Source organism: Stegodyphus dumicola, chromosome 1, assembly GCF_044657685.1.
Source record: "Stegodyphus dumicola isolate Sdum_Otavi_A_Nest chromosome 1, ASM4465768v1".
NCBI classification, from domain to species: domain Eukaryota; kingdom Metazoa; phylum Arthropoda; class Arachnida; order Araneae; family Eresidae; genus Stegodyphus; species Stegodyphus dumicola.
Window position 1 is genome coordinate 84369826 of NC_140768.1, and position 26091 is coordinate 84395916.

Sequence of the window (26091 nt, forward strand, 5' to 3'; positions counted from 1 at the left end):
AGATAGATAGGGGCTAAAAGCACATGTCGGAGAATTTTATTCTGTATGACTTGAAGTTTATTTCTTTGATTTCTGTTGATAATGCTCCAGGCAGGAATAGCATAGGTTAAGATGGGTCTAATCATAGTAAGGTAGAGCTTTCTTTTATTTTCCACTGAGAGGATACAGCTCTTTTTAATTAAAGGGAAAATACTCATGAATGCAGCGTTCGCCTTTTTTGAGACATAATTGATATGTGCATTGAAGTTAAGCTTGCATTAGAGGATAACTCCCAGGTATTTGACTTCATTTACTACTGGAATAAGGGTGTTGTTGATTCTGAACTGCTGATTAAATTTGATGTTAGTTTTAAGCCTTCTAAAGATGATGGTATAACATTTTTAGGATTTACTTTAATTTTCATGTTTTAAGCCATTTGATGAGGATGTTAAGTGTGATTTGAAGCTTGTCAGCTGCATGTGCAGGGTTAATAGATTTGATGAAGATTACAGTACCATCAGCATACTTCGAGATGTTAGCTCCAAGTGGTGTAGGCATATCATTTATATAAATATTAAATGCACAGGGGCCTAAAAATGACCCTTGTGGAATTCCCCTGAATATTGGTTTAGTGGAGGAGAGAGTGTTGTTGTTTTGATCTTGAAGCATTTGTTTGCAATGTAGCTTTGAAGAATTTTAATGAAAGGAAGATGGCATCTATAGTAGTGGAGTTTGTAGAGGATAGCGTTATGGCAAACTATATCAAATGCTTTTTGAACATCAATAAAGCATGCAGCAGCAGTTTCTTTTTTATTGAAAGCGTTTAGCAGAATGTCGACAATATTGGTGATTTGGTGCACAGTGGAGTGGCCTTGGCGGAAACCAAATTGTGTGTCAGAGAGGATGTTACTATAAGACGAATATCAGTATATTATAGATTTAAAAAGGATATCAGTACATTATAGATAACTTTTTCAAAAATCTTTCCAATTGAGGAAAGTAAACTGATGGGTCGGTAGTTTTCACTAAGACGGTGATCTTTGCCAGGTATTTTGGAAATGATAATAATTGCAAGCTTCCAGGAGCTGGGGTAGTAATTAATAATAATGTAATAATGTAAGTGCAAGGATATAGTGATGTGGTAGCAGTTTAATAGCCGTGTTGCTAATGAGGTCAAATCCAGGAGCTTTCTTAACATTCAGGTTTTTGATAATGGAAGTGATTTCTTCATGATTAAGTAAGGCCAATATTGTTTGTGATGATTTCAGTAGTCTGTTTATCAATGTAATTGTCGACTTCCTCTTGTGTTTCTTGATCAAAGAGTGGATTTTCAGTAAAAACAGTGGAAAAGTAAGTAGCCATGTGCTAGCAAATTTCTTCATCCTTATGTATAAGAGTATTCTGAGCATGTCTGTGACCTATTTTATTAAGGGTGACTCTGATGGCTTTGGCGAGAGACCAAACTGCGTTAAGTTGATGGTTGATGTTGTCAATATTAACATTCCATTTATCATTGTTATACGTAGTTATGAATGAGGAGCCTGATTTCTTTATTAATTTTATTGAGTTCCTTCCCTTTTGTCACAAGGGTCAAGGTACCTCTGATAGGTTTTTCTGATCCTATTTCTTTGCTTGATTTTGGTTAGTTTCTGCAGTAATTCCAGTTTATAAGTTTGTTGCTTGGAGGAAGATTAATAGGACAGTTGTGCATTGGAAAGGTGATATGAAGATGATCAAAGTCCAAATCGTCGATAACTTGTAGATGAGGTGAAATGTTACAATTTTTGATGAGTAAAATATCAAGAATGTCTCTGATGCTTTCAGTAGCTGTATGCTTAGGTTCATTTGGGGCAAACAAGTTGATAGCAGACTGAGAGATGTAGTAGAGAAGTACATTGCCATTAGGATTTGTGTTTCTGCAGTTCCAGTTGACGTGCTTTGCATTCAAGTCTCCCATGACGAGGGTGGGATAGGGATGATTGAGTAATTGATTAAGATTAGTAGTGAGGAGAGAATTTCTGGGAGGATTATAGGCAGATATGATAAGCATAGGTTTGTAATGAGTATGACTGCTGCAGATAAGGGCACCAGTGGTCTCTAAATTGCCTGCATTGATCAGAGAATACTGAGAGTGTTGAATATGCTTTTTAATAAGTATAACAGTACCACCGCCATTATTGTGTGATCTGTCAGTGCGTATAATGTTGTAGTTGGCAATTTAAATTTTTTCTGAGGCATTTAGATGCGTTTTGTTAATACACATAATATCAATATGATTGCTAGAGAGAAAGTTTTGAATTTGATCTTTTTGTTTTTTAATGCCATTAGCGTCGAAAAAGGCGACATTAGTGAAGGACCGAGGGGCACGAGTTGGTTGAATGGTAGTCGGTGGTTTATTGAATGGATTCATTGGCAAAGAATTCTATAACTTTGAGGCCAGCTTGCAGTTTTTTCAGTGTTAGTTTTTGCGTTATTGAAATTCTGTAAGAGGTGTTTTGATGTTTCGGTAAAATCTTTGACCCAGTTGATTACATCATTGTAGTTTTGGGCTTCTTTTTGCTTATTAGAAGTTACGCCGGTGGATTTGTTTGCAGGATTTTTATCAAGATGAGCTGTAATAGCATTGACAGTTGGGTTTGTATTGATATTAGAAGCATTTGATTGAGGGACGGTCAAAGTTTGCTGACTGGTGAGAAGTCGTTGTGTCCATGCACTCTGATTTATTGCTAGTACCTGTTGCTCATTAACATTTTGAGAAATAGGCGTAGAGATTTTTCGGCTTCGATTTCTGCGTAGTTATTATTGGGACAAATTTCTTCTGGTGTCAGATAATTTTGGGGTAGTAAGGGCAGGATTTGCATGAGGAAATATGATTCCCAATGCAGTTTGCACATTTTTGCTTGTTATCTTCTTTCTTTAGAGTACATTGACAGCAGAAGTGATTTTGTCCACATTTAAGACATCTTGCCACATTTAAGATCATATTGCATGGATCTTGATTGTGACCGAATCTTTGACTGCGAAAGTATTGAGTAGGCTTGTCCATAAGTATATACATTTAATTTCAACGCGAAGCCCCAGAGAAACTCGATGTCAAATATTTTCTTCCCCTGTTCGCTTCTGGGTACTTCTACGGTAAAGGTAGATAGAGGGATGATTTTACTATCAACGAATCGGGGTATTTGGCGGATATTTGAGTGAGGGATATTAAGTTTCTTTAATTCTTCATCAGTTTCTTCCATTTCGGTGATGGGAAGAAGCTTGCAAATTACTGCTTTGATAGTTAGTTCGTTTTGAAGCTTGTCTGTATGAAAAGGAATTTTAGTGTCTTTTAGGTGATGTTGAGCAGTACGGAAATCTTCTTCAGAATAAAGTCTGATGTGAATTTCTCTGCGTTTAACATCAGTCTCCATACGAGTGATATTAAGCTGTATAAGTTCGTTGCGTAGAGCCTTCCAATTAATTTTATTATCCGATATAATAATCGAAGATATTTTATTTCGTCTAGGTGTTTGTGGATTTGGTTTAATGGGTATTTTCATTTGCTAGGAGTAGGAACTTTGCTTTGAGTTTTATTTTTGGTAGGTGTGGTACGCTGGTTGACTCATTTACGCTGGTTGACTCATTCACCAGTGGTCTCTAAATTGCCTGCATTGATCAGAGAATACTGAGAGTGTTGAATATGCTTTTTAATAAGTATAACAGTACCACCGCCATTATTGTGTGATCTGTCAGTGCGTATAATGTTGTAGTTGGCAATTTAAATTTTTTCTGAGGCATTTAGATGCGTTTTGTTAATACACATAATATCAATATGATTGCTAGAGAGAAAGTTTTGAATTTGATCTTTTTGTTTTTTAATGCCATTAGCGTCGAAAAAGGCGACATTAGTGAAGGACCGAGGGGCACGAGTTGGTTGAATGGTAGTCGGTGGTTTATTGAATGGATTCATTCGTTATCCTCCATTGCTGTATTTAAGTATTCTTCTACCCGCAGTTGTTCAAATTGATTAGAGGCATTGAGATAGCTGGGCTTGTTTAGCGATGGGTGGGACTTAATTGACGATTTGTCATCCAGAATTTCTTTCAACAAATATTTTAGTGGGCATTGTCTTCCATTTATCACTAATGATTGGGGTTAGTTTAGGAAATTCGGTATCGGGATTTCAAGTTTGCTCCTCCAAATTGGCTCTTGATCAAGAACTAAATTATTTAAGAGCAGTGGATATTGATAGGAGCTTTTCACCCAACATTATTAACCAAGCAGTTAAAAAATTCTCCTTTCAACACCCCAAAAGGCAAACTCTTGTTTTAGGAGAAAATAAGAATTCTAGTTTATTCTTTTTTTATATCAGCTTAGCTACAAAATTGCACGTATTTTACAGAAATTTAACTTTCGGGTCTTTTATTCTCCTATGAATAAAATTCCGAGTTCTATACTTAAGGACCCTCCTGCGGTATTTACAGGATTCTTTGTCAGTGTGGTTTAACTTGGGCAAACTAAGAGTGCCTTAAAATTTCCTGTTAAGGAACATGAGGCATATGTTAGAAGAAAGAAACCCCGAATTCCTGTGATGTCCAGCATTGCTGGTCCCAAAATCACACTTTACTATTTTTTTGCAGCCAAAATAATTAAAAAATCATCTTCCTTTGGTGAACTGGATTTTCTCGTTTCACATTCCAAAAAATCTTTCTGTTCTAGTTGACGACCCTAATTCCAATCCATCTTTAACTTCAGCCTTGAAGGAAGTTATGTTTTAGATTTCTTGTTTCAACAATAGATGACGCCGATGGCTTAACTCCTGTACAGCTATCTTATCACTATAACTTATGCGTTCATTTGCACGTTCATTTAAACGTTCATTTGCACACTGGCAGTTGAGAATAATGGTTCGGTAAAACCATTCAATCTAATCATGTGAAAATTCGCAAATATGACACTGGTTTTTGTTGTTTGACTTCTAAATTAATATTTGTTCGGCCTATTATATCTTAATGACACCCAGCCGTTAAGATCAATCATTTTTCTTTTAGCTTGTCTTTCAGAAAAAGATAAATAAATCACGATATCAAATGTCTCTTAACTTAGGAATAAGCTTAATTAGATCGAAATTTTCATATTTTGGTGAGTTTTGTGTAATACGAGTACTAGATTCAATTCCGAGTACCTTCAATTCAAATTCTATTTGCATTTGCACTCTTCTCTGCTGTTCTTCTAATTCGTCTTTTCTCCGCTTCCTTTCTGTTACGTCTCTTGTCCTAATTCTTATTTTCTCCGCTTTTCTTCTATTTTTTTCTCTCTTTCTCTGTTTCTTCCTTTCTTTTCCTCTCTTCAACAGTCCTTAAAAATATTTCTTTAGCAAATGCTTCATCGTATGTGTCACTTTGAAATATTTTATTTTTTATTGCTACAATTTTAATACTTGGATCCATTTGAATTTCTAATTCAGCAGCTAACACTAACAAATCATCCTTTTTTCCCACGCCCCATAAAAGCCATGGTTCGATTTTAAATAAACCTCAATTTTTAAAAATTTAACAAAGAAAACTAATTTCTAATTAATACTTTCTTAAATTTACCCTTAAAGATAGTTAAAGTATAAATTCTCTAATTGAGGTTTGTTATAAGTAATTTAGTTAATTTCACTAACTTTATAACTGATAATATTCTGTTTAAAATGCACTTTAAATGCTGAATCATTTATGTGGAAAACAATTCAGCAAACCAAAATACGATATCAAAGATATTCAAAATAAAATAAAACAACCACAGTTTCATAATATATATTTTTTAAACAACCACAACCATTGGATCTCGTAACTTCTATTTATAATAAAGTCATTTTGTGTGTGGGGAAGGAAAGGTCAATTTCTGCAGTTTTCTCTTTTGTTGAGAAAACAAAAAATTGAAAAAAATCGTTTTTATGTGCGACTCTACAACAGCTGGCGGACGCCAAATAATATTATCTGACTTTATTCAGTCAATTGACTTAGACAAAGCAACCCTTTTTTATTTTGTTTTATTCAAATGATATTTTAACTCCTATTGATATATATATATATATGTTTTACAGTATATTTTACAATTGGTAAACAGAATACAAAATTGTGCACTGGCGTGAGTTAGAATACCGAAATTAAAAGTCTAATAAATTACTTTTTTTCACATATAATGCAAAATAAATTCAATTATATTAAAATACTTTTCTTTAAATTATCTGTGATGAAAATTAAAAAAAGAGTCAATTCTTAAGAGTTTAATTTATAATGTGCTGTTCACTAACTCTGACGAGTAAAACGAAATTACTTTAGAACACTGGCGTATTCATTGCTCTGACTCTAGTAAACAAAACTAATATTACCGGACAAAACCAGTAATACATAACTATGTTTCCTTTCTTTATAATCCACGTTCTTTACATAACTTTAGCCAGATCTTAGAACATCTTTTTATTCTGATGTTGCCATTCCAGAAAAGCACAACTCTGTTTCCTTTATTCATAATTCACGATCTTTACACCAAATTATCTTCGATGAAGAGTGAACCACCTGAGCCTCATGCCAGATGCTGAAAGAAGGATCCACCTGCACACGTCTGTGTTAATGAGATTCACGCAGTGACAACAATAAAGGTTATTTCAATAAACGAAACAGCAAATTTCAGAACCTTATATAACTTATTATTATTACCGTATTTAGACATCCTCTGGACAATAAAGTGAAAAATGATTGTCATAAACATGTTAATCTAAATCCTTCACCGTTCTTGTTTATCTGATTTTCACGGTCTTCTTATTCACGCCTCCATATCTTCATTGCTAACTTCCAAGTTTGAGGTTGTTTGGTATCTTATGTTAATTAATCAGTTATCAAGTCTTTACTATGTCTTCTCATTTCCGTATTCCTGTCAAGAATGCAAATTAGGTTTCTGTGTGTTTAAGTTGAGAGTTTCCTACTATGTGCTTTTAAAGTATATGCTTTAAAATATAGTAAAAAAAGAATTAATAAAAATTTCATCTAAATTGGCGACTAGAACGTAATCGGATGTCTTAGGAATAACAATTTTCTTTATTTTATTCAAGTCAGCAATAACAACGTAAGAGTGTCGGCTTTAACATACCTCCGTAATGGAATTAGCGAGGCTTTAATTTATAATTACGCAGGGTGACAGTTCCGTAGCTGAGACAATTGCCTCCACAAAGTTTGAAAGGTGAAATCTTTAGTTTAGTAATGACTTACATAATAAATTTCAATTAGAACGCTCATTTACTATGGCTTTCATGTTATCAAAAGAAGTGAAATAATTAATTATTTAGTAGTTTTGCGGACTACAAATTAAGAATATTCGTATTGAGTTGGAAGCAAATAGCTTTTATTAGAAATTTAAAATTTTATTTTATACAGAAACTGAACTACATTAAAATGTAAAATATTCGTATGCATTGAATTTCGGAGCTTAAGTCGCACGTAATACAGCATACTTTTTATATTAAGCATAATCAGAAAAGCGAATGGTGTGATAATTCTTGACTTACCGAAAAGAAATCACTGTCACGTTTGATATTCCTAAATAACTTGCAGTTAGCTTCCTTCGCAGCTATAAAAACAAAAAAATACATTAGTTTTGTAAAACTTATTGCAAAATGTGCTTTTATCACGCGAGACACTTTTATAAACATAAAGCTTTTTGACATCATTCATGTTTTTTATCGACCCTTTAAAAGCTTCAATCGTAATTTTCAGATACACATACTGCTGCACAAATATAAGGGTATAGAAACAATTTTTCTTTTTTCTATTGGCCTTTATATGCTGGGTCTGTACAATGAAAAACCCGTTCTTTTTTGCGCAAAATATTACCAAAGACCTTTGAGACCCCCCCCCCCGAAAAAAAACTTTTTATTTCACACATTTTTTTTTCCAATTTTATGAAGCAGAAAGCATATCGCTTTCTGAATCGCAAATAAGTTTGCATTCTAGTTTCGGGAAAGATATAAAATTTTACATTTTTGTCTGGCGTTAAACAGAACATGTAGTGTCATTTTTGTATTATTTTCTTTATATGACAGGTGTGAACTCCCTCTTCTACGTATGGTATTTCTGTTACATGTAAGAATTTTGAAAACATACAAACTCACTCTGCTAATTTTACAATATAAATTTTGTGAATTAATTAAAATGTTCAAGGGAAGAGTTAAATTTGTCTATTAAAAGGACTTTCTGTGTCTAAAAAATAGAAATGTTTTCTGTACATTCCAAAATATTACAGCCAAGTTTTTAAAATCAAGCGGATTGAACAATCACAGTTAAATGCTGCGAAACGTATTCTTTCGATAGAGGAAGGTAAATTGCCAATAAATAGAGGAAGTTAAAAGCAGTGCGACAAAACTCGGTCATGACAATAATCCATTTCTTCGAGCATAAAACCTCAATAATCTATACATCAATAGATAATGTTCAGATTAAAATCAAATTCTTTAGAATCAAATTAAAGTTAGAAATGTAGGCGTTAGAAAAATAATGCTGTAAATATTCATGAAACTTATCGTTATATCTTGTAGATATATATAAAAGTGAAATACAATACCATTTAAATTAAGTTTTTTTTATAAAACTAATTATAAAATTAAACTTTTTTATTCTTGCTTTTAAATCGATTTGTTGTTAAGCAAATACAGATCAATAACATCTGTATGATAGATTAAAGATCTAATTCTGTACCGACTGGCGACACTCTGAGAGCTGTGTTTGCGCAAGAACAAGCGGAATATATATTAAATTGTTATGTTTCGCTCAAGATGTTATGGCAGTATGTGTCAAGTAGTAGCGATGTTATATGGTAGCACAATGCAATGCAGTGATCTAGTTATTTTGGCTCCGCCTAAAACTCTTTAAAGGCCAAACGTCCTTACATCAAAATAAATTACTTGGAAAATTTGCTGGAACCAGAAAGCCATTATTACGTAACGCTAAGATGATAATTTCTTTAGCATTTGCTAGATATTGTAAAGATCTGTAAAAAAGGAAAATGCTCTGAAACAAAATCAAGATTTAACTGTTTGATACAACAGTACGTAGGATATTTAATAAATAATGAAATGAAACTTGTATCCTAAGTTATGGTCTTCAATGTCAAACATTAAAAAAAAATATTTTTGCGTACGTACGGGTGCATAATAGATTGAATGCGCAAGTATGATAAAAAGTTAATAAAATTTATTCTTATCACAAGAAATAAAAACAAAATGCTGAAATGTTTCCTCAGATAAATTCGTAAAATATCAAAATGTCACACAGCAGTTATATTTTAAAATACTTAAACGTTAAATAGAACGCAATCCAAAACACAGAGAAAGCTAATCCGATGTCACCGCGAATTCGCTACAATCATTCAATAACTAAGCAAAAAACTGAACTGAGATGTTTTTCTCCGGCTTTTTAAAGCTTTTTAATCGTGCACGAGTACATTTTGTAAAATCTATTTTCTCGAGGCTTCTGGAAAGCAAAAGAGTACAATTACAAGATATCTATTTATTAAATACGTGTGCTCCTGTATTTTTACTTTTTTAGAGTAGCGTTCTATTAAAACTAGTCACGCGCTGCATTGCTTGTCGAAATAAAACAATTTTAATTGAAATTCTACTACAAATAGCTAACTAAATACAAAATCCGTAACACTACGTTCACTGCGATTCTTTACTACTACTAGGAGAAGTATATTTGCGCAAAATTGATTAAGAAGGATTCTGAAATAATATTGATTTCCGTTTGCAAAGTCTTTCGAATTGGCCATGTAATTTATTATTAACAAGATCATGACTTAACAAGCGTTTTTATGTCATCTGAAAACTGTAATATTTCAGAATTTTCAAGATCATATATTCCATGTTTCAAGTATATTGAAAAACTGTGGTATTCTATAACTCAAGAACTTTAAAAATTAAAATAATGTTTCAAAAGAAGATTTAGTTCTTCTCATTGGGAGAAAAACAAAAATCTAGGATTAAAAAGAAGGTTGAGACAAAGACAAAGAAGAAAAGAAACAAAGAAGGTTGACGACTTCTAGAAAGAAATTTGTACCAGAAATTCAGAAATTAAAATATCAAACAGCGAAATTGAACAATAGCACAGATGGGAGAATTTGGAAAAACATCTAAAGCATATTTTTACAAAGACCCAGATTAATGGCACAGATAGGCATAAAAAGACCTGCCTCCTTAACTCCCACTTTTGAAATATTAGATATTTGTTTTAGGTGCTGTTATTAAAGCTGTTTTGTCAAAACTAAGGTAACAATATTACATATATTTATTTCAATGTAATATAGATGTAAGTTACACAATTTTTTAAAAAATACCTATGATTATATTGAATCTAAAAAGAAATATACCAATGTAAAATTTACGATTAGGCAAAAAATCAACCTTATATTAGCTGACATTTTGCCATATATGTCATATATGTTTAAAACTATCTCAATCTAAGGTTGTTTTTTGATTAATTGTAAATAGCTGATGTTATAGTTACCTTTGAAGTAGTATAAGAATTCTCTCAGTTAGCACGCAGATAAAGAAATTATAAATAAACGCGCATTAAAAAATTATGTTAAAAGAGTAGCGAATTTTATCCATTATTTTAAAATTGAGTAAGTATTAGTATATTTTTAATGTTAAGTGTAAAATGCATACAGCAGTAAAATTTTCTCTTCCAAATTATATCTATCTTTCACACACAGCTCATTTTAAACGCTGGTTCTTCAAATTTAAAACGCTAATTTCTATGTAGTGAATTGCATTTTCGCGCTCACTATCGGGGACGGGGAAAAGTGGACGGAGCACCAAAACTTCGTCAGTGACTTTTACATAGCAAAATTTGGATTATGGCAAATTAATATAACATAATTACTTCGAACATACATCATACAAACTTTGATTGTACATCGGACATTGTAAATTGTACTTCATACAAATAATATATTTACATTAGTATATCTAATTACATCGAATCACATTAAACATCTTTTTAAGGAACTAACTGGTGAAGAAATTTTTGTGCATCTCATACTACTTTGTTATATTCCTAAGGCAAATTATTTTGTTGATACATTTCCGTTCATTTTTTTAACTTGTTACACGCAATTACATCAGCACTGAAGTATTACGTTATTTTTGTAAATTAATTGATCATAAATACAGAAAATCACATAATACTTACATTTACTTTAATATATCTAATTAAATTGTATATTAATTTTTTAATTAATAATTTAATTATTACAAGATTTTTCCCCTCATCTTCTAATACAGTACAAATTCTTAATGTAATTATTTTGTAAAAATAACTCATACCATATTTAGCCTGTTTTAGACATTTGCGATATTTCTGAAATCTTGCATTATTTTTGTAAGTTATGGAATAAGAAGTATTTATACAGTTGTGATAACATCTTGACATATGTCTTCTCTTTTATATGAGAAAAGTTTCTTCATAATCAAGGAAACCTTTCGTTGTAATTGAGGGATAGTTAGTAAGCATTTAATGTACTCAGGCGTAATTTGTTACCATTCTTTGCAGAGTAGCTCTTTTTTAATCCGGCACTTAAAAATATAGTGCTCTGGGTCTCCTTTTTTTCCACATACGCACTTGTCAGAATCGCTCAAATTTCGCGCAAAGTAGTTCGTGGTGAAAGGACCATGTCCAGATGTAAAACATGTTGATGAAGAAGTTATACGATATTGGATCATATATGGGTTTCTTGTAGAAGTTAAAAAGCCTTCTACCTACTTCTGCATTTTCCCATTGAGCTTACCATTTCTTTAATGTAATTATTTTCAACTTATGTTTCGCATACGATTTTGGGAATGGGACATTGATTGAAGGTAGAGATGGGTCTTATGATAATGTGTGATTTGGTCTTGGAAATTATTAGTTTTTGATTGATGCAGAGAGAATGGAATATGGAGAGAGTTTCATTACTATTCTTTTCTAGTAGTATGTCTCTTGAATGCCCATTTGTTACAAATGCCACATCGTCGACAAAAGCGATGAGTTTTGTATGGTCCGGTCACTTGTAGGAGGTGATATAATTGAAGGTGATGTGCCTCAGGTATGCATTTAGACAAGGGCCTGTGGACAGCCCCTTGTTATTCTTCTTTCTACTATGCAGTTGTTGCTGATGATTATCGTTGCTCTTTTTATTAGGAAATTATTCATTAGCTTGAATATGTTAGGTATGCATTTAGACAAGGGCCTGTGGACAGCCCCTTGTTATTCTTCTTTCTACTATGCAGTTGTTGCTGATGATTATCGTTGCTCTTTTTATTAGGAAACTATTCATTAGCTTGAATATGTTCTGAGAGCATTTAATGTTGAGCAAGGCTTCAAGGATACCAGGCCCCACCACACAGAGTCAAACGCATTTTTGAAATCCATACAGAGTACTGCTGCATGGAGAGTTGAAGATTTATTCCTATGGATCTGCTTTTGAAGTTCTGCTATCGCATGTGATGTAGATTTTAGAGGTCTTAAGCCGTATTGGTTGGGGTTTATGGTACCGTTTTTCTCTAAGTGGTGGCATATTCTGCCCGCGATTACACGTTCCAGAAATTTACCTATTGCAGGTAAGAGGTTGATTGGTCTGAAGGCTTCCGGATCCGTCGCATCTTTATTATTTTTCTTGAACAATACTGCTTCTACTGTTTGAGACAATTCTGGAAGACATAAAATTTGAAGCAGAGGTTTAGTAGCTTGTGGAACAGAAAAGGCATCGCGCGGTGAATTATCTTAATAATCCTGTTGTCTAATCCGTCAGGTCCCGGAGCTTTATTATTCGGAAGATACTTAATAATTTTTGAAATTTCTTGTGAGTGGAATTCCACATCGTCTGGAATATCTGGAGCGGTATTATTGTATCTAATATCGGAATGTGAATGGCCATCGTCTTCTGCATTATCTTTCAGGTAGACAGCATCTAAAATATTGTTGAGAATTTTTTCAGTGACATTACCAAGCTGGCTGTTATGTGACAGTTGATCGTTTTTGGAGGAGCGATATGTGCGGGATTGAAAACTTTACTTGTAGCTATTTTAGCTGGCCGTATGTTTCTTTATTATTACAGCAGTAATTCTTCCAGCTGCGCAATTTTCCCTCAGTTATTTCCTTTTTGAAATTTGCTAATTTCTTTTCTTGTCCATACATCCATTTTCAACCCTTCCGGAGCACTTTTCATTTTCCTACGAAGGGCCTTTGTATGTTGCCCTTCACATCTTAATTCCTTTGTCCACCAGTTAGTCTTCGTATTCTTTTCTTTGTTACGGAGTTTAAATGTGTTGGTCGCTGTCTCCTGTATTGTTTTGATAATTTCTTCCGTTATATCATGTACTGCATCGGGTGATGTGCATTTATCTATAAGTTTCTCCCCATATTGAAGACATGTGGAGATTTTTCTTCCAAATTGCCTTGCTTTCTGCTTTGAGATTGAAAATCTTCTTAATTTGAGGTTGGGGATTTCTTCTGATAATTCAAGTGCGATGTATCTGTGATCTGAGTGGCTTGGGTCATCAAGAACTTCCCATTCTTCATCACTTCTCACTTCCTGTTTCAGGGGGAAAAGATTTATGATCTAGCCTTTCTCTTCTAAGTCCTTGTGGAACCTATCGAGTGTATCGTGAGTTAGTGCATCGCGAGAGTGTATCGTTAAGTGGATCGCGAGTTGTATTGTGAAGAGTCTCGAGAGTACGTTGAGTTCCAAGGACTACCGAACCAAGTCGGGAGCTGTACTCTAGTGCTTTGTCGTGAAGCTGTATTCACCATTATAGCCTAGCCTGAAGGCTGTGTTGCTGATTGTTTCAGCGTGTTTATCGTAGTTTTACGACGACTGTAAACGTGATTTTGGAGCTGTCCTCAGTAATACTGCCTAATAAATTATGTTTCCATTCTTCACCAACTGTTGTCATCAAACCCACGAACCCGTAAGAACGCAGCAATATTTTGAAAGCTTTTAACGAATTTTCGATTAACAAACTCAATACTGTACGAAGAAACTATTACCTCCAGCGCACGAGGCTGTGTATCGGATATTCTAAAGATGTTATCTTTTTAAATACTGTGTGATATTCTTGTTGAATTGAATTTTAGAATTTAAGGGCGAAGAATATGACATTTAATAAATAAATGTAATGCACAAAACGTTAAGAAAAGTCCTTTAGGCGTAATATAAAATCTTACAGCTTTCAGTTTTTTTCTTTTGTACATTATTTTATTTATTTATTTTTTTAATTTTCAACATAAATAATGTGATAAATATATAAATGATTTGAATAAATATGATCGTATATTCGCATTAGCCTTTTACAGTGTTCCCAAATGGAAATACAAAGTTTAAAATCCAATCAAAGAACATTTTATTTAAACTGCCTAATAAAAATTGCTCTTTGTAATCAAAAGAATGCTGGATTTCTGGAAAGAAAGTTACGATCTAGAAATAAATTCTCTGATATATAGAAATTCATAGAAAACATTTCTTTCTGCCTATTTCACATTGCATTATTTAAAAATTTCTCCAAAATAGGAAAAAAATGAAAAGTTTTAAATGAATGAATAATAACAATAGCAATATTTTTTAATGAATAAACATTAGTTATGAGAATTCAGATGAAAAATAAGCTTGACATAAGGAAACAAAATTGCATGTTCTCAAATGGGAACATGTCTTTCATAATACAAAATGACATGATTTTTTGAACTGCATTATTTTGCTGAACCTGTAGAAAAATGACGTTTAAAACTTCTATTGTCGTTGAATGTGGAGCAATACGACATTACCCAAAAGTTCCTTTTTTTTTTTTGTTTAGTCTTTCCTGCATCCTCACTCTTTAAAGGGGTTTGTAGTGGGTAGGGAATGGGATGTCGAATGTTTATTGCTGCAGCTGGAAATCTCTTTTTATTTCAAAGCAGACTTTCCGTTGTCACAGCATTTCTGACACAGACTGCTCTGTGCCAGACACGCCATGTTCAAAGCAGTTTTTAACAGTCAAAGAAGCTTTAGACTATTTTAGGACTTTATCATACGAATGAAATTGTTGTTGACGTCTGCCAGTTACCTCCAGATGAAAGTGTATGTATATCTGATGAAAAAGGTATAAATGAAAATACTTTCGAATGCATTTCTCCTGAAGCTGCGTGAGGACAAACAGAAATTTTCATTAACATTTCTGATGAGGATTCAATCGGATATACGGATGATCCTGATTTTCCTTGAAATTGAAAATAAAGAGTGAAAATGATTACCTCTTAAAGGAGAAAACATCAAGTATTGTTGTAGGAAAGTGCAGCTTTCCAGAAAAATATTGAAACTGCAGCTATTGAAAATATTTGCCAAATTTTCCAAGAGATAGTTACTCTATCTCCTACTCAATTTTTTTACGAATTTGTACTAATAGATTATTAGAAAAATGAGCCATTGGATATTGATGAAATGGATATAATTCAGTTTTTTTATTACGCTTATGTATCAGATATTGTAATATAACAGGCAAATATTTATATTGAAGCATACAGGAAGACATGATTCCAGTTGTTACTTCAGTTACGCTTAGGAGTAGATTTCAGAAGTTACAAAATTACTTTCATATCGCTGATAATACGATACTAGTTCGTGGCGAAAAGGTGGTAAAACGTTTTCCCATTTATGAAGAACTTTTGCCAGTTTGTGATATTCCATGAAATTTTAAGTACTGATAAGTCAATTATCCCTTACTTTGGTCATCATTCTTCTTAATGTTCCTCAAAGATAAACCGATTCGTTTAGGATACAAAATCTTTATGCTTTGTTCAGCAAGTAGATACGCATATGCAATGAACATATATATAAAACAAAAAGATCTGAAAACTCAAATTTGCCTTTGAGATCAGGCAGTTCTACGGGAACATTTGCCTCAGGATAGTAACCTTGAAAAGTATCAAGTATTCTTTGATAATTATTTTACATCACGTAAAGTGATGACCGACTGATCCGATTTTAGAGCAACCGAAACAGTTATAAAAGTGAAACAGAAAAATGCTCCCTGGAATCTCCTAAGGTCATTTCAAAGCAGCAAAAGAGGAAAATTTGACTTCCAAAGCCACGATAAAGTATACATATGCAGCTGGAAAGGCAATATAGTTAGAATGTACAGCATACAATTATTCATACGATGACCCTCTAAATACCTCAAATGCTTTTGCCGAGTACAAAACAAAAAAACTGATATCACTCAGCCACATCTTATAAAAATGTATAATAAAGGAATGGAAGTTGCAGATTTACAAGATCGACATTTCAGGACTTAATGACCTTAGTTTCGAAATAAAAAAGTGGCAAAAGAATTTATTGAAAAGGTGCAGCTGTTACACAATCGTCTCTGATGCACATGTGCATAAAAACTCTGCTCGAGTATTGTCGCTTCTCAACTCTCGAAGAGAAGTAACTTTATGTTTACTTTGAATGAATAAGAAATTTCATAGCGTTACTGGCCTTCGTTGACATCAGTCACAATTTTGTACACATTATCTCGTAGGGTCTTCTAAGGGACGTTGTGTTGTGTGCGAAAAAAAACCCACACACACAAAAATGATGCTTTAAATGCAAAAGAAATTGGTGGAAAAGGGCAGTGAACAAAATTAAAATTAAACAAATCACAATTTCAATGTTTAAAAATTTAAAAAGTCTGCAAAACACTTAGTAAAATAATTATTATTTCTTTTTTTATATATTAGTCTATATTTATAAGCGTTTTATATATTAGCGCACACAAGCGTGAATTATTTTCTGCAGTCTACATTTCAATCTGCTTTCACGTGTTCCTATTCCTAATTCCTTTTTCAGGTGTATGGATAAAAACCCGCATGCTATACAGAGGACTGAAATTCAACCTATATATTTTATAGTAATTTTAAAAATTTAGTCCAAACTATTTCAGGTTTTTATATAAAAATCATCTGTTTTCGCCTTTTTTTTTTCTCTTCTTGTTTCTCTTATAAGTATATTTAAAAACAACTTTATGTTTCAAAGGTATTTTAATGCTTAATATATTTCATTTTTTATTACTCTGAAATTACGGCCCTCTTTACCGTCCTCTTTTTTTAGCATCGTCTCTCCCGCCCCCGAGCGATTTCTTAAGTGGCACGCTTCTTGGCCAATGTACTTTTGTATTAACTTTAAATGATTAGTTAGAACTACTTAATATTTGTGCATATAAGGCAAGTTTTAATATGAATTCACTACAACAAAAAAACGAAGTATTTTTAACTATTAAATTAAAAAATTAAATACCCTAATGTCCTGTTTAGGTTTTTTTCTCTAACACTCGTAGCTTCATATAATTTGAACTTTGTTCAAAGTCAATAGCCGCTTACAGACTTCAGCAAAACAAACCGTTTTTATTTTCATAAATATTCTTTTAGCCATAGACATTACAAAATTTTGTCATAAGTAATGTTTTTAAAAGGAGTAATAGAAGTGGATGTTGTATTTAGTAGCAAATAATAAAAATATAAAATAAATCTGAAAGCTTTCAGATTTTATATTACGCCCAAAAGGGTGTTTTTTCAACGTTTTGTGTGTTACCTTTATTTATTTAATATCATGCTTCTTAGTACTTAAAACCACATAAAATTCAATTTAACAGCAATATCACACAATATTAAAAAAGAGCAAAACAGCATATCTTTAGAATTTCCGATACACAGTCCCGCGCACTGAAGGTAATTTTTTTCCGGACAGTTTTGCTAATGGTCGCTTTGAAATCGTTGAGTTTGTTAATCAAAAATTTGTTAGTGTCTTAATATTTGAAATAGATAATAAAAGAAATTCGAAATTCAAAATTCGGGCTTCCATGTTCGGTTGAAGGACTATGTTATTCAGAATTTGATGGTGCTAGGTACCTTTTTTTTCACAGTGTAATCCATGCAATCATGCAAATTCTTCATTATTTACTTTCTTAAATATAATACATGGCGATAATATTTGGTGGCAACAGATTGAAAAGTAAACCAAAGCTGAAAGTGAAGCCACGCAAAATGCCGTTTTGAAGAGAAACTTATTCAAAAGAAAAACATGCACTGAGTGTTTCGCACTGCAATCGGATTAAAATACTGATATAACGAACTTAATAGTTATATATACTGATATAACGAACTTATTAGTTATATATACTGATATAACGAACTCGTTAGTTATATATACTGATATAATGATATAACGAACTTATTCAATTGCTAGTTTACATACCTTTCAAAGTTTACATACGTTTTCGATAAACGAATTGCCGAAAAGTATTTATTTTGTGAATCTCTTCATGAGGGACCAATTGCAAATGAATGTTTCAAAGCAATTGACAATTTTGCGTTTGAGAATGACATTCATTGGGAGTGAATTGCCGTAGGCAGTGATGGAGCTCGGGCTTTAACAGAAAAATATTCCAGTGTTATTTCTCAAAGAGGTGGTACGCAAAGAAAAGTCTCACCTGAACACTGGATTTACTCCCTGGTCCATTCATCGTAAAGCTTTAGTAGCCAAAATAATCCTCAAATACCTGAAAATCGTTTGGAATAAAGTTGTGAAAATTGTTAATTTTATTTAGTACCAAGCTTTAAAATTTAGAATATTTATGATTTTTGCCAAAATATGGGCAAACGAAATGTAACAAAAGCTTTTCATTTTCAATAAAACGCTTTTGTTACATTTCGAAGTAAGGTTAGCAATTACGAAGTAATCCAGAGGCAAAATTTTAAATCGGTTTTTTTTGAAGTTCGATCAGAAATTCAAATTTCCTCTGTGATTAAAAATTTGAATTGCAAAAATGTTTATTTCCTGAATTATGGTTGACGCGTTTAGCATATTTAGTTGATATTTTTATAAAAGTAAATGAATTAAATAACAAAGTGTTAATTTGTTTACCATTAGAGATACAATCAATGCCAGTATAAAAAAACTCGAAATAATAGTCAAATAAATATATAGTAATATTTTAGGCTTTTTACCACTTTTAGGTGAAAATAAAAGAAACAATTAGCATCCGACATTAAAAATCATTGTTTTTTTATTGATAAATAATTTTAACGTGTATTTTCTCAAGGATTCTGAAAAGAAATATCAAGGATTATGAAACGAAAATTGGATTAGAAAATCCATTGTGTTCAAATGTACCCGAAATTTTATCTCGTGAAGAAAAAGTACAATTGATAGAAATTTCCTGCGATCGAACTCTAATTGAAGATTTAAAAAATAACGCACTTGTTAACTTTTGGCTCAGCAGAAAAAAAAAAGAATTTAAAGGCATTTCAAATAAATCTATTAAATTTCTATTGCCTTTTTACACACGGTATTTGTGTGAACAAGGATATTTTTTTAGGTTATATTTGAAAAATAAATACAGAACAAAATTAGTTGACCCTAATTTCCGGTTAAAACTAAGTGAAATAAGACCAGAATAAAGAAACTGATAAGTCTTAAAGAACGCCAAATTTCACACAAAATTTTAGAATTAAAGTATTAAAACATAAATTTTGATAATTAAAATGGTAACCAATTTTTTAATCTAACATTTTTTATAAGTGCATATTTAATACAAATAGGCAATAGGTTCTACAAGTAGCAAAATATATATTTTTTAATATTTCTACTGAGAAATTTAAAAATAATCATTGTAAGACATAATGGTGCTACTAAATTTTGCAATTTTTGTTTAGATGGTATGCGTTAAGCAAAAGCATGCAGGTTGAGAACCGCTGCTCTAGATTTAACTTTGCCTAACCGCAAGAAATGATAAAAAAGGCTATTCTAATATTTGCATAGTTTACAATTTATGAACATGATACCGGAAAAATGGAAAAAGTTTCCAAATATGATTGAAATTCCTCTCCTTTACTTTACAACATCACATTTCTTAACTTTAAACTAGCAAGTTAAAAGCACAGATGGAACTTCATTAAAGATTGCTGTTTCAATGAAAGCTTCAGGAAAATTAAGGAAAGGTTAAAGAGAAACAATCTTAATGTTTAGTTACACCTATAATGTTTACGTACATCTTCTTTTGTACGTATTGTGATATGATAAGACAAAAATGTTGAGATTGGGATTCACTTTGAGTCTGGTGATCACTAATAAAAGAATAATCCCGATTTCCTCCAGATGACACATTTAACAAAATTCATTAGCATGTACGTCGTTTTTTGTAAGAGACGTTCAGTCCTATGTAAACGAAAGCCAGTTTAAGATCTGTATGAGCCACGTAATTTTTTTTTTTTGCCAATACTGGAAATATTGGTCATTTAGGAATAGATGCAAAATAATAAACATATTAAAAAAAGCAAAGTAGATGACCTTAGAGATCACCTGACGTATGTGAGCTAATGTAAACCAGCAAGGTAGTTTGTCCTCTTCTTTTCTTGCGAAATTTTTATATTTTTATCAATGTAGAACACGTTGTTGAAGTTAACACAGCACTTATTAATTTCTGGTTTATTTTTTTTTTGCTTCATTAATCGCATAAACTTGCCTTTAATTCCAAATAGCTTTTAAATATTTTAAAATCACATCGATTCTAACTATTTTTACTTCCTTGTACGAAGTAAAAAGGAAGTATTGTAATCGCGAATAATTTCAGGCAGCATATTTCAACGAAAATATGCATTTTGACCACTATCGAATGCAATTTAACGATGTTTTTGCGTGATATCTGTACGTAAGGACAGAATAAAAGACTCTTTTCCTCCAAAAAATTATAAAACTGCTTTAAAATGAATTCTGAAGAGAATGTTTCGTGGCGTCTGTACGAACGTATGTACGTACGTACGTATCTCGCATAACTCAAAAACGAGTAGCCTCAGAACGTTGACATTTTGTATATAGGACTACTATAACATGTAGATGTGCACCTCGTATTTTGTTGCAATCGGTCGCGCCAAACGTATATAAATATATTTATATATATATATATCCACTCTGTTACGCGGCTCAGTGATCTCAGTTTCTTTACTTTTATATGTTTGTAAATTGTACAATTTTTGCTTTAAAAATGATTGAATTATGTTGTTCTTATCTTTTGGTTAAGGTTTTTATGCCTCTAGTAAATCTGTATGCAATATTTTTAGAATTATCAACAATTTTAAAGTTGTTTAAGTGCCTCTAAGCCTAATGGCGGCCATTGCTTGTTTACATTTGAAACAGCAGAGTAGTGAATTTGTTGCCAATCTAGAGAAACGTAACTTCGCAACAACAAAGACAACGCCTTGATTTATTATTGCGAATTAAATCATGCTTAATCCTTTCTGGAATTTTTTCGAGGAAATAAGTGTTTAAGATTTACTTCGTAATTTTTAATACATATATTTTGAATTTTTATGTATTTTTGCCTAGTCGCGAAGTGAGAACTGAATTAATTGAATGAGAAATTCTCAATCGTCTGTGGAAAACTGTTTCTTTTTTGTTTTGTTTGCTTAATTTCTTTTATACATCTTTCTAGCTTTATTATAGTATTTCAATAGGACATGTGACAATGATTAGATAATTCTTTAAATGATATAAATTTTGTGCATTCTGAGTTATAATATGAACGAAATATAATACTGTTAAGTGAACCTAGCGCCACAGTGTCGCTATGTTTAAAAAATAGAGTGAATTTTAAAGAATGCATTTATTCTGTTGTGGTTTATGCGCTGTCGGCGAAGTAGATTTAATTGAATCTAATAAGTTTAAATGAAATGGAAGAAAAAATTCGTATAATTTAATATTCCGTACGAGGAAGTCATGTGGTGTACACATCAGATTTTTTCTTTTGTTCTAATGGTCCGGACATTTTAAAAAATTTAAGTTTGGTAATTGTTCTACATTTTAACTACCTAATCCTTTAATTAATAGCAGTTCTGTAGATCATTACTGTTAGCTGATTCTTCGACCTTTTTGATAAACATGATCTTTGAAATTTGTCGAAGTACCTTTTTTTTTTTTTTTTACGTCTTTCACTGCAAGCAAAGTATAGATTATTTTCTACTTCCATTTCAGTAAAGTTTGCTTATTTACAAAAGGATTTTTATCTGTAATGACAGCTAAAAATATGTGTTAATCCTATAACCGAAACCTTCAGTATTTTTAATGTTAGAGGTATTTCAGTACATAAATTCCAGTTACAATCACACAGCTTTTAGTTTTCAGAAACAGCGACTTGATAGACATATAACTTTTATTAGAAAGTATTTGTCTTCTTTCTGCCCGAGGGAATCAAAATACACTCCTTTTTTACCCTTTTGAACTCTTCTATGTTGCTATACGTTAAGCATTTTCTCGTTATTTCTTCTCTTTGTTAAAACTTCTCTGTTGTCAAATTTAGCTAATTTGATTCAGTCCTTTCATCAGACAAATAATCACTTTAATCTGTACTTTCCGAGAGCTAATAAAAAATTGGCAAAATTCATGATTGAGCTATTTCTTGACTATGACTCTAAATAAATGCATTCTAAGTAAGCTCACATAGATACCCAAGATAGAATTTTTTCGCCCCACTCCTAGTGATAAATTTTGTTATTTTTTTAAACCATTTTTAGTATTCAGGTTCATGATGACATGTTTATAATGTGCTGAACTATTATCGTTTATCCTAGTATTGGTGAGCTTTATCATAAACCATTACATGTTCCTTTTTTATCAAAGGTTTTTATGCCAGTGATGAATTTATTGTTTCTAATTCTTAGTATAATTTAAATTAGTTTAAGTACAATCGTTTAAGTTAACTAATCAGTCATTTATTGTCATTAAACTATTTAGCCCAATCTCTAATATTTTAATATCTATAGTTCAATAAGCAGTTTATTTATAACTGCAGACATAAGTGATAGTTCCGTGTAATTGAAAAGGTGCATCATTCCGACTATGAATTTAATTCGACTATCTAAAAGCAGGAGAATACTGCGATTGAAAACAATAAATCTTAGGAAAGTGTATTTTGCAAAACATACTGGAATTCTGAAAGAGAAATTAAAGAGAACAATCTTGAAGATAAAGGAATGAACAAAGACATCAGAAATCAAAATGAAATATAAGATAATAATGGTGGCAGTCGTAAAAGTATCAGCGGTCATTACAACGGTAAAAACAGAATCAGATGGTCATTGCAACATTACAGCAGTACACTCAGAACATAACCCCATTTCACTATTTTCAAATTATTCAGGTTGAAGTCTCAGGTAATTTTTATGAAATCTAATATCAGGAAAAGTAAGGGATTTATTATTGACATCTTATGTATAGCATTAAAATAGTAAAAAAAAAAATGTTTTTCCATATGTTACGTTGCATTTAGTTAAAAAAACGTAGAATGCGGAATAGATTAGATGAGTTAAAATGGAGAGTTAAGTATTTTGAAGGTAATTATCGCTATTTCAATAGGCAGAAAAGCAAGAAATTCATACATTCACCAATCACTAAATGAAACAAGCGCCTTACAAGCCAGTTTGTCCTAGTGTTTATTTAAAAGGTGATAAAATTTCAAATATTTGCCATTTTGAAGGGCTGATTTTTTTAAGTTCTTTAAATTTCAATTTCTGTGAACATATTTTTACATAAATCGTCATGTTAAACATAGTACTGCAGCTGAAAATAGGCAATTCAAATGCGCTAAAATTTTGTAAGGAAAGTATTACAATGAAATTTTTAACCTATATTTTTGTGCTGCTAGTATATAGTGGTGCTAGTATATAAGTAATAAAGTAATAAAGTGTATAAATAATAAAGAAATTCATTATAACTGTAGCAACGATTGCTTTGAGATTTGGCTAAATTTTATATGATTGGTCTCCGAGAACGCAATGTTATGATAGTATGAGATCATTCTGGCTGCTGAAGGGTAACTTGAGAACATAAAAATATACTGTTATGCCACCTGCCGTCCGAAGTAAGAAATGGTTTTCTTCAGGATTTTTGCAACGCGAGTTGTTACGTTGTACCGTAGAATTGATATTGAAATAATATTAACACAGACGACTGATCAATTTATTTTCGCTCTTCTCCCTTTGTTCTTTTACTTTTCCAAAATTGCCAGGAAAGAATTTAAACACACATAATTTCTTACCGAACTGATTTTTGCTGATTAATCTGTCCCCTTTAAAGAGATATTTTTTTCCTCCAGTTTTCATAAGTATTTCCCCCGTATCAAGCTACTTGAAGCGACATTTAACCCTGCTTCTTTTAAAACCGCAGAAACTCCGATATTCTTAACTCCATACATCCGGATAACATGTTCTTATTTCTAAGTTAAGTAAACACAAGCCTGTTTATTTATTTATTTACTCGTTAATAAAATTTATGCTTTAATTTTAAACACTATTAAACGAAAATGCAGCAGATTTTATATATCTTCTAAAGGGATAATAAATTTGTTTAATTAAACTTACACGACAAGTAAATCGATTTAAAAAGAAATATGTAACTTCTTCATAAATATAAACATCTTCATATTCAGTATTTATACAATACATATAATGATATCATTTGACATCATCATTATCATTGTCTTATTAATTAATATCAGTAAGTGCATATGATGGCATGTTCAATTCCTCGAACTGTATTAATTTTTTTCTTCGATAATCACTGATATTAACAGAATAGTGAAACAAAAGCAAAGCGATTTGTCCTTACGTACAGATGTCACGCAAAATCATCGTTAAATTGCATTCGATAGCGGTCAAAATGGATATTTTTGTTGAAATATGCTGCCTGAAACTTTTCGCGATTACAATACTTCCTTTTTACTTTCTACGAGGAAGTAAAAAGGATATCTTTTTCCCGCAATGTACAGCGTCAGTGTAAAGTTATTTTATTAGCCTTTAAATATAAGAAAATTGTAAATAATTTCCTCATTTCATTTCTCAGGTTTGTGTCTAGTTTCACAGAAGTAAATATTTACAACTTTTTAAATTAAGCTTTTTCGGTTGACATTATTTTCAGAGCATAAAATATGATACAGTTCACCCTCTCGAATGAATCTGTTTTTCTTGTGTATAGAAAAAAAAAATAGAATCAGTTGAGTTTTTAGATATCTAAATGAGTTGTCCCGGCTAGTGTTGTTCTTTTCTCAGTTGTACTTAACTTGCGATAAACGTGTAATGTTTTGAAAACTTGTGATATTTTGAAAATTATTAAATTTATTGCCTTACTTACAATTACAATAGCTTTTCCGACATCATACTTAAAGCGTTATTTTCTGCGAACACTGTTTATTATATTTTATCATAGAGTAAATCGTCGCATGTACGGAAATCTGATAAACGAAAAAAAAAAAAAAAAACCCTCAAAAATTAAAGCAGCAACATGATTTTCCATGCATTCATGTTGTATGTAATGTTTCATATTGTATTAAATGATCTCATTTAAAATCCTATTCAGTTTTATTCCGTTCATATATCAAACTGACACATGGAAACGACTTTTAATGTTAGAGCTCCTAAATAATGTAATATTACTATAAAACTAATTTATACACTGAAAGATGCATAAATTATAGCAACTTCCTAAATTATAGTAACTTCCTGAACATATATTTTATTCACTCAAATATGATGTTGTGTAGCCCCAGCTTGTCAGCAACAGTAGTAGTGACTGCTATGAACTGTAAATTATACAAACTCGTAAGAAGGGTTTAAATCTCTTTTTATCTCACTTTAGAAATCACAGTTGCGTTCACTTGACGCTCACAAACTACGCCGACCCGGCGGTTAAACCAAATAGAAAAGTACAACTAAAAATAAATGACAGGATGAATAAATAACGAAGTCACTATCCACGAGGCTCTATAATCGTAACAGAGCCCACCAGCGGCCGAGCGGTAAAGTCGCTGAACACTGGTAGTTCGGTCCGAGGTTCGAATCCCGCGAACGGGTGGCTGCATGGGCGTTTTCGTGGTTTTCCCCATGTGTAAAGTGTATACGAGCCAGTTTCTCTTAGAAAGTCCTCCACGAAGGCATCCATCCCCTTAGGCAGATAGCCCTCGAGGCTTTGCCATAATCACACACACCACACCACCATACCACCTATAATCGTAACTAACTTAACCGCGTTCTAAGATACAGCTGAGATTCA

The 26091-nt window shown here is 32.0% G+C and overlaps 1 protein-coding gene across 1 annotated transcript in view; it reads right to left on the bottom strand.

Moving 5' to 3' along the window:
• LOC118183124 (uncharacterized) overlaps window positions 1-26091 on the bottom strand; it is a 356054-nt gene that overhangs the window by 155238 nt on the left and 174725 nt on the right. Inside the window, exon 6 of the mRNA XM_085817140.1 lies at window positions 7514-7575. Within this exon, the coding sequence (XP_085673266.1) occupies window positions 7514-7575 (62 nt within the window). The remainder of the gene's footprint in view (window positions 1-7513; window positions 7576-26091) is intronic.